Genomic DNA, 9,230 nt, shown 5'->3' with positions numbered 1-9,230 from the left:
TGCAATGTGCGTGAAATGGATATTATCTAAATCCTGAGTACTTCCAACTCGTTCGTGTGTTGTAACTACATTACGACTTGAGAAACTCAAGCGTTAAGAAAACGATAACCTTTTGTGAAAGCGTGCAATTCAGCAGTCGCACGGTGGTTGGACAGAGCATGTTGAAGACAAAGCTTCGGTCTACAGTACAGGTTACTTTGGTATCCAAGATAAAGGTATTTTATTATAGAAACATTTCTTGCTGTTAGACAAACCGTAAATTATTAATTAGGCCTCAGGCTCAATTGGAACCGCAATAAAGGAAGTATGCATGGAGGCCTAAGACAGGATAACTACTAGTATTAGTGCTAGTACTAGTAGTACTACCACTAGCAGTAGGCTATCAGTTTAACAGGGGTGACCAGCAGCAAAATGGTGCCCCGCCTCCCAATGGTTATGTTTGGCTTATCTTTTAACTTTGGTGAATGAAGACAGTATATTGTACATCCATTGTGACATAAAGTGTGTAAAATACACATAACCTGATAAAGATCTTTGAAAATGTTTACCTGTGTTCAACAACTCTCGGAATGGTGGTCCATGTATCTAGTCTCTTACTTAGTCTTTGCCAGGGTCCATTCATTTCTGTAGCTCTTAAGCATTCGAGGAGGAAAGAGGATGTTTGACCCTGGATGATTTATCAAATCAAGCAGGCCTAATTTAAATGTTTTAATAAACAAAAAAGTTTAATGTTTGAGGGTGATGTTTCCATATGTTTTCTCTTTGGTACATTTTAATAAGATGAATTTAAATAAATTGGGTAAAAGTAATAAATGTCACTATACTCATTACTCATATATTAATTGTTCATTAATCGTCCCACATTCTATTTTTTAATTTGTTTGGTCTCATTTCTCACCGACAGTTATAGTACAAGATGCCAAAGAGAAAGCAAAATGGAACAAAGGCCAGGGAACTGGAAGGAAAGTCTCCACCTGAGACCAAAAAGAAAAAGGAGTCTAATGGAAAGTCACATGGTCATTCAGATGAAGTCTCAAGTTTAGACTTTTCGTCTCCCGAAAACTTTTTCTCATCTTTCATCTCGCCATGCAGTGCAACAGAATTTATGGAGCAATATTGGGAAAAGGAACCACTACACTTGTCAAATAGGAATGCACTTATTTCTGCCGGTGATATATTTTCCAGAGAAATCTTAGAAAATCTTGTAGAATCAAGAAACATTGAATTCGTACGAGATATCTGCACCAGTTGTTATAAGAACGGAGAGAGGAAAAATCTTGACGGACATGGGAGGATCAAGCGAGCTCAGTTGAAGAAGCTGATGGAGAAACAAAATGCAACAATTCAGCTTCATCAACCTCAGCGTTTTCAGGTAAATTGTGCAGCTAGAAATAAAACTGATATTTTTAACAGCTTAGGTCATGAATGAGAACTGCCTATTAAGAGAGTGTGCAACCTATTCTGGTCTCAAAATGGAATATTACTGACATTAAAGAGCTTAGGTCATGATTGAGAAAGCCTGTTAGGAGAGTGTGCAACCTATTCTGGTCTCAAAATGGTTTATTTTGAGTTTGGAATTGCACAGATGAAAGCTCCTTGAGGGTTGACGGGCAAATAATCTGCGGTGCTTTAATTTAACCCAAATAGACACCATAACAGCAAAACCATGACCTGCTTCCAATTACTTACACTGCTGACTGGGAAGAGGCTCATGTGGTGAGTGCAGGAGGGGGGAGACAGGTGAGGGGCTGATCAAACTGCCAAACTGGAAAACAATTAGGGATGACATGGTTTTTGGACAGTGATTTTAAAACCATATGGTTGATCTAAGAGACAGTTGGTCTTAAAAACACATCATACCATATGTCCTGTTTACAGGAAGGTAAAGCTGAGTTGCTTTCAGCATAACTATATATTTCCAAGTATTCCAAAGTTTTAAACAAAAATATATAGTCCGGGGACTTTTACAAATCAAGTTAAAATAATTTTTTCCCCTTGTTGTTGCATCTCCATCTAGGAGAGCCTTTGGAGGATGATGGAGCTGTTGGAAACCAAGTTTGGTTGTTTATTTGGAGCAAATGTTTACATAACTCCAGGCGGACATCAGGGGCTAGCTCCACACCATGACGACGTTGAGGTAGGTAACACTCTTGACCTCATGACGTAGCTAATTGTTTTAACGAGACTGAGGCCAGCTGATAATCTCTAATTCGTTTAAAAAGGAACTTAATGGATGCATTTTGAGTAGTTCAGAGATTCAGAGTTGGATGAGCCAGAAGACATGTATGCCAGTTAACTACATGCTAATGAAAAACAAGCCACCTAAAACATGTACAAGTTTTTGGTTATTTAAGTGACATTTTGTAATCATATAAAATCAAGCTTTCAACTCCTCGGTTTGAACTGGGAAATTACCCAAAAACTGTCAAATAGTACAAAAGATTCTACCCATGATTATCTTATAAGTCAAAAGTATTAGTAAAATTACATACGTTTATATTGGCAACTGCACCAGACAAAACCATGATATGGTAAAAAAAGATAATTGTTGATAGCCAGGAGCTGATAAAGACCTTTATCAACTGTTATTTATTATGCTGCTGGAGTCATCTTTGAGTAATATAACTAGAGTGTTGCCAAGTTCAGAAAGCATTTTGTTGTTGGAATTTGTCATGTTTCATCAATACAACAGTTCTTCCTTCGTATTGGTGATGCAGAGATTGATATAATAATAATAATATTGAGGATTTATAATGTGTATACATAGCCACCGATAACGATGCTCAAGGCGCATCACAATATTACCCTGTTCAATGATAACCTGTCAAGCATAGACAATCCCTCCACATGGCAGCAACTAAACAGCACCCAACTGACAGTTTTATCTCACAGGTCCCCATTTATACACTTGGGTGAAGAGAGGCAATGGAAATAAAGTGCCTTGCCCAAGGACACAATGTAATGATCTGGCCAGGACTCAAACCTGCAAACCTTAGATCACAAGTCCATTGCCTTAACCACTTGACCAAAAGGCTCTCTCCATTGAGGTCCTTGTGAACTCTTCCTTAATTAAGTAATGTAGTAAATCTCTCCTTATGAATATTTATATAAGTAAACATCAAAGTTAAATGTAAACTGCACTTTATTGGTATTATTATTGTTGATTAGTATTATTTATCTCATATTCTCATTGTTCTTTTGTCTATGGTGTCCATATTTAGGTGTTTATCTTGCAATTAGAGGGCCAGAAGCAGTGGCATCTCTATAAACCTTTACAGGAGTTACCGAGGACCTACAGCAAAGATCTAAGTATTGACGAGATAGGAAATCCTACACACTCCCTCATTCTAAAGGTACTCTCTAATATATATCACTGTATAATATATTTAGTTCAGTGAACTCAAAGTTTAAAATTGTCCTTTCAAATTTCTTGGGAGTCTTGTCATATCATTTGCTCCATTTCTATTTTAGTTTTGCCCATTTGTATAAAATTAGCTTTTCTTGTTGGTGACTTTTACTTTCTGTTCAATTGAAATTGATATGAATTTTTGTCTTTGACCTTTCTTAACTACTTACCTCCTTTGAGACCATTTATAAGAACAAAATAAAGGACATGGAACAATGTTCCTGGTATAGTGCTCTTGTATCGGGTGGTTCCTGTTACTTTGCTCATTTTAGCCCATCAAACACCCCACTGGGACGTTAAAAGGCTGAGGTATCACAGACTTTGCTATATCCCTGTCCTTTGCATTGCTGTATATATCGTCCAAAATGTCATCTGTAATTACATGGCATTCCTTCCCTGAAATTTACATTGCAGAAATAATTGAAAAATATTGACCTGAACTGAACTAAATTCAGTCACTGAAAATACTTGCTTTTAGATAATATTATTATTATGTGTGAGATTTCACTGTCCACAAATTAATTTGATGTTAGTGGGTTTTTGCTGTAATATTGACCACGATCATTTTCGTTTTTCTTTTGTTTCCACAGCCCGGTGATCTACTTTATTTTCCTAGAGGAGTGATCCATCAAGCTCAAGCCGTTGATAAGTTTTCTCATTCAACCCACATCACCTTCAGTACATACCAACATCAGTGAGTATTACCAGTAACAGATTACAGTGCTGGGGAAGTTGGCCTGACATATTTATCCTCTAAGAGAATTCTTTCCCCTCTTATTTTCTCACCTCACACCAACCCCCTCCCAACTCATTCGTTGGACTTTGGAATACAAAATCTCCATCTATAAAAGTCACATCATTCTGTCATGTTCAACAGGCCTATCGACAAAAGTGCTGATCATCATTGCAGCGTTTCTCTTTAGTGTTAATGGTTTTTTGGCCCTTGTTTCCCACCTTGTTGGAGACTGAATTTTCATTAGCCCACTATCCATGAAACTAATTCTTCATGAGCAAATGTTTGCTTTGTGGTTTGCATTTTTGCATGCAGTGCTTCAGTTAGATAATAAAGAATCTTGTTGTGAAAGAAACTAGTTAGGAGGTATAGCTTAAAATATACTCCCCAAATTTCAATAAATTTCCTTTATGCAATTTGACTGTTTTTCTCTACAGCACATTTTCAGACTATCTGCTATCTGGTCTCCCTAAAATGCTAGGTTCGGCGTATGACTCTGACATCAGTTTCAGGAGAGGTCTCCCTGTTGGGTTTCTCGCTGGTAGTAAACTTGATGTAAGTTGAAAATAAAATATTTTGTCTAGTTAATAGTTCTGAGAGAGGAAGTGTCTCTGAAGTGATGAAGGTAATAAAAGGGCAAAACTTGCAGGTGTGTGTGCCTCATGTGTGTGCCATTAAGTATTTCATGGATGGAATATTTGTAAATATTGTGAACCGTTTGAATTCATCAATTGGTTTGATTTTGTGGAACTAGATGAGCCATTCAACAGCAGAAGGGTGTATCTGTGAATGAGGAGGGATAGATTTCTGGTGATGTTACTATTTATTTAAATAATATAGTGAACTCAGTAAATGGTTTATATTACAATTAATCTACTTTATTTTGAGTGAGCACCTTGTGCGATAATATGTGATGGGCTACAGCAACATCTGTTTCTTTGGTCATTTTCTTGAAAATGGAAATGATAGTACAAACTAGTAAAGTAATTCCATACTGCTATTTTATGCTGTTAAGGTAGGATCAATATAAACTTAAATCAAAATCAAACAGTGATTTCAATTGTGGAGGCGGGTGGGTTGGGGGGGGGAGGTCCTATTACATCAGCGAAAAGAATTGAAACACAAAAACAGGTTAATGTGCTGTCTGTGCATGACATCACACATTATTGCTCAATGTACTTATTCGAATAACATTTGATACCTCGGCAACATAACTTGCTATCATGATGCTAATTGAATCACTGGGTTTCCGTTTACTTGCTCTGTATTATATAGTTTTAGATATTAGAATAACTAGTTTTACACCGGTAGGGATTTCGATCAATGCCTATCATTTAACAAGCTCTATGCTGTCTGTAGTATATTTCTTCTCAGGCGTTGTTTTTTGTTTAACTCAGTCTTTCCTAGCCTAGCTAATTATTTAGAATACCTTTTTCAATGTTTGTAATTTGTTGCAGATGAATACCAGTAGCACCCTGAAAGATCTACTTTATAACCTCTCCAAGAGAATTGTACCTACGCAAGAACAGGTCTTTCAGGATATGAAACTTAGCTTCATTGCAAATCGTCTTCCACCATACCAAGCCCAAGAAACAGTACAAGGTAGGCTTGCGTTTAAAACAATGGAAATGAGTAAATAAATGTTATGGCTAGAATGGGATTTAAATCAGTGTCCTCTGGGTCAAGCCCAGTGTGCTACGGACTGAGCTATCCAGGCCTGTAGTTGGTGGCAATCAATCTATATAGCTAATTTTTTTTGCTGGGGATTAAGATAAGAGCAAAGAAATTTATGGCTTTGAACCAGTGTCACCTGGTCTCTTATCGATTAACTACTTAAGTTACTTAAGTTCTTGAGAAGATTTATTGAAACTGGCTGACTTCAAATTTGACTGAACCGTTCATCAAGCCTGGCTTGCATCTGTTTTTGTTTTTTTAAACCATATTTTACGTACATGTTTTGTTTAATATGTCACAGAAATGAATATCCGGCCCGAGGGGAGCCGCATCACGCACATGAGGTTAAAGTATCCGGGACATACCTGTGTAGTAGTCGCTGGTCCTCCGAATCAAACTATCTTCTGTGAAACGAAGCATAACGAGGAGGAGGATGAAGATGCAGAAAGTGACGAAGAGGACAGCGACGACGATGATGAGGAGAGTGAAGATGGATACAATGGGAATCAGAAAGAAGATGTGTTTCATGTTTATAACTCCATATCCAACAATAGGAGGATACATATGATGGTACAAGCTGAAACTAAGGTAAGGACACAGAAAACAAGTATGAATCTATGCCCTGAAGTCATACCCTAAATTAACAGAGGGCACTGTCATATCGGTCCTTTCTGGTTACGCAAAACTTTGACAAGCTGCAGTCTCTGAAATTGCTGCGAATTCTTTTGAGGAATCTGAGATGGACACTTCTGGGGCATACAACCTGTGCTTTACATAATTGACACATAATGGAACACATAATTGAGCCAATATTTGGTTTTCACCACTCATAACTAGCACATTTTAGCTACTAAATGTTGCCCACCATCTCATTTTGCAACTTTACACACATCTGGTCGTGGACCAATCAGAAAGCCTCTTTGAGGTGTTTTCAATCATGTCTGCTAAACTGAGTTTAATCTTTGAGAGTCAGTAACATTGTGTGCAAGACTCAGAAATGGAATATAAATGTACTCAAACCTTTAATTCTTGTCGTAATTATTGAAGCATTTTCTTACAATTAGAACATAGATTGATATATTTGTCGCACATTAGGACCCAGAGCTGTATCTACGGCACTGTTAGGACCGATATGACAGCACCCTCTGCGTAGACCAGGAAGATCCCTATTGCTGTACAATTGAAAAGATTTACATAGCAGGTGTTGTACACAGATAGCCTTATTGGTGGTTGGGGAGGGGGGGGGGATGGGGGGAATCATAAACCCCAAATTGTTCTGCATTTTTCAAACAATAAATTATTCCGTGAATTATGACTGGTAGGATATGGGGTCTGGATATTCCTCTGCTTCTTTACTAACCAATGACTTTAGATTCTGTTATCCAGGCTGAATTCTTTTGGTAACATGATCACCTCTTTGTTATTTAATTCTCCAGCCTGTAGCCCATGTCTTTCCCATGAGATTACTGGAAACATTCCGAAGACTTGAGGAGGCTGCTGGTGAGTGGGTCTCCGTCAAGAATCTCAACGTGGAGGATGACGAGATGTTGCTTGGAGAGCTTGTAGAATGCAAGTACTGTAGATAGGAGCTAAACCTTGTCTCCTTTTAGTAGTCAGTGTATGACTGGTACAGTGGAAATCTGTATGACTGGTACAGTGGAAATCTGTATACAAAGATGGAATGATGGAGTGGTCTGTAGTATTTTGGATAAACCTTCTCTCGTTTTAATTGTCAGTGTTTGACTGGTACAGTTGAAATCTGTAAACAAGGCTAGAATGGTGGAGTGGTCTGTAGTAGTATGGATAAACCTTGTCTTGTTTTTAATTGTCAGTGTTTGACTGGTACAGTTGAAATCTGTAAACAAGGCTAGAATGGTGGAGTGGTCTGTAGTAGTATGGATAAACCTTGCCTCATTTAATTGTCAGTGTATGACTGGTACAGTGGAAATCTGTAAACAAGGCTAGAATGGTGGAGTGGTCTGTAGTAGTATGGATAAACCTTGTCTTGTTTTTAATTGTCAGTGTATGACTGGTACAGTTGAAATCTGTAAACAAGGCTAGAATGGTGGAGTGGTCTGTAGTAGTATGGATAAACCTTCTCTTGTCTTTAATGGTCAGTGTTTGACTGGTACAGTGGAAAACTGTAAACAAGGCTAGAATGGTGGAGTGGTCTGTAGTAGTATGGATAAACCTTGTCTTGTTTTTAATTGTCAGTGTTTGACTGGTACAGTTGAAATCTGTAAACAAGGCTAGAATGGTGGAGTGGTCTGTAGTAGTATGGATAAACCTTCTCTTGTCTTTAATGGTCAGTGTTTGACTGGTACAGTGGAAAACTGTAAACAAGGCTGGAATGGTGGAGTGGTCTGTAGTAGTATGGATAAACCTTCTCTTGTCTTTAATGGTCAGTGTTTGACTGGTACAGTGGAAAACTGTAAACAAGGCTAGAATGGTGGAGTGGTCTGTAGTAGTATGGATAAACCTTCTCTTGTCTTTAATGGTCAGTGTTTGACTGGTACAGTGGAAAACTGTAAACAAGGCTGGAATGGTGGAGTGGTCTGTAGTAGTATGGATAAACCTTGTCTTGTCTTTAATGGTCAGTGTTTGACTGGTACAGTGGAAAACTGTAAACAAGGCTGGAATGGTGGAGTGGTCTGTAGTAGTATGGATAAACCTTCTCTTGTCTTTAATGGTCAGTGTATGACTGGTACAGTGGAAATCTGTAAACAAGGGCTGGAATGGTGGAGTGGTCTGTAGTAGTATGGATAAACCTTCTCTTGTTATCTCAATACATTACATGTATAGAGATATTGTAACAGTAAGTGTAAGTGGGACTTTCTCTTCTCTTAAAAATTTTTCAGCGTCTTCAAACAAAGTTCTTTTTCTCTGGAATTTCCAGAGCAAGAATATATCATATAGACCAACAAAAGTTACTATTTTTTATTCCAGAATTGTATCTCATTCTGTGACTTTTTCACCGATTTATGTCCAAATCGGGCCAATTTGGACTGAAAACACACTTTGACAGACCTGTTTTGCACACGCTCCAAAACTTATGTTTTATGAAAGAGAATAGAATAGAACTGTCTTTCAACAGTGGTATCGTCTAAGATAGGGTCCTATGTATTATATATTTTATTAAAATTTTAAACTTTCATTTGTTGTTTACAGGTAGGTATTAATAAGAATTTTACTACCTGTATATGACATTTAATGGCTTTTATTTGCTTTATTTGATGTTTAAATGATTTTTCTTTCTTAAAACAACACTGAGCTGCCGCCCCTACTTTTAGTAAAAAGGTCCGTTTTTGATGAGTAAGCCCCGCCCCCAAGTCTGTTTTGTAGCAGATTGGCTATGACTCATAACAGCTACATGTTAGATATACGAAAATGGCTACCCTCGCGAACAATTTTCTGTTC

General features: G+C 37.7%; 1 protein-coding gene across 1 annotated transcript; it reads left to right on the top strand.

Annotated features, from left to right (window-relative positions):
- Nucleotides 1-80: 80 nt before the first annotated feature.
- LOC139962525 (ribosomal oxygenase 2-like) lies at nt 81-8,578 on the top strand. The gene is made up of 9 exons (XM_071962567.1): nt 81-215; nt 905-1,372; nt 2,018-2,137; nt 3,222-3,353; nt 3,997-4,100; nt 4,577-4,694; nt 5,597-5,741; nt 6,115-6,401; nt 7,250-8,578. Exons 2-9 carry the CDS (start codon nt 917-919, stop codon nt 7,397-7,399), a joined length of 1,512 nt encoding a protein of 503 aa, XP_071818668.1. The 5' UTR covers nt 81-215; nt 905-916; the 3' UTR covers nt 7,400-8,578.
- The last annotated feature ends 652 nt before the right edge of the window (nt 8,579-9,230 follow it).

Source organism: Apostichopus japonicus, chromosome 21 (genome assembly GCF_037975245.1).
Source record: "Apostichopus japonicus isolate 1M-3 chromosome 21, ASM3797524v1, whole genome shotgun sequence".
Taxonomy (NCBI): domain Eukaryota; kingdom Metazoa; phylum Echinodermata; class Holothuroidea; order Aspidochirotida; family Stichopodidae; genus Apostichopus; species Apostichopus japonicus.
This window is presented reverse-complemented; position numbering and strand designations above follow the sequence as displayed.

Coding starts and splice junctions, on each gene's coding strand:
- LOC139962525 (XM_071962567.1), top strand. CDS start 917: ATGCCAAAGAGAAAGCAAAATGGAACAAAGGCCAGGGAACTGGAAGGA. Junction 1,373..2,017: donor ATCAACCTCAGCGTTTTCAG/GTAAATTGTGCA, acceptor ATCTCCATCTAG/GAGAGCCTTTGGAGGATGAT. Junction 4,101..4,576: donor TTCAGTACATACCAACATCA/GTGAGTATTACC, acceptor TTTTCTCTACAG/CACATTTTCAGACTATCTGC.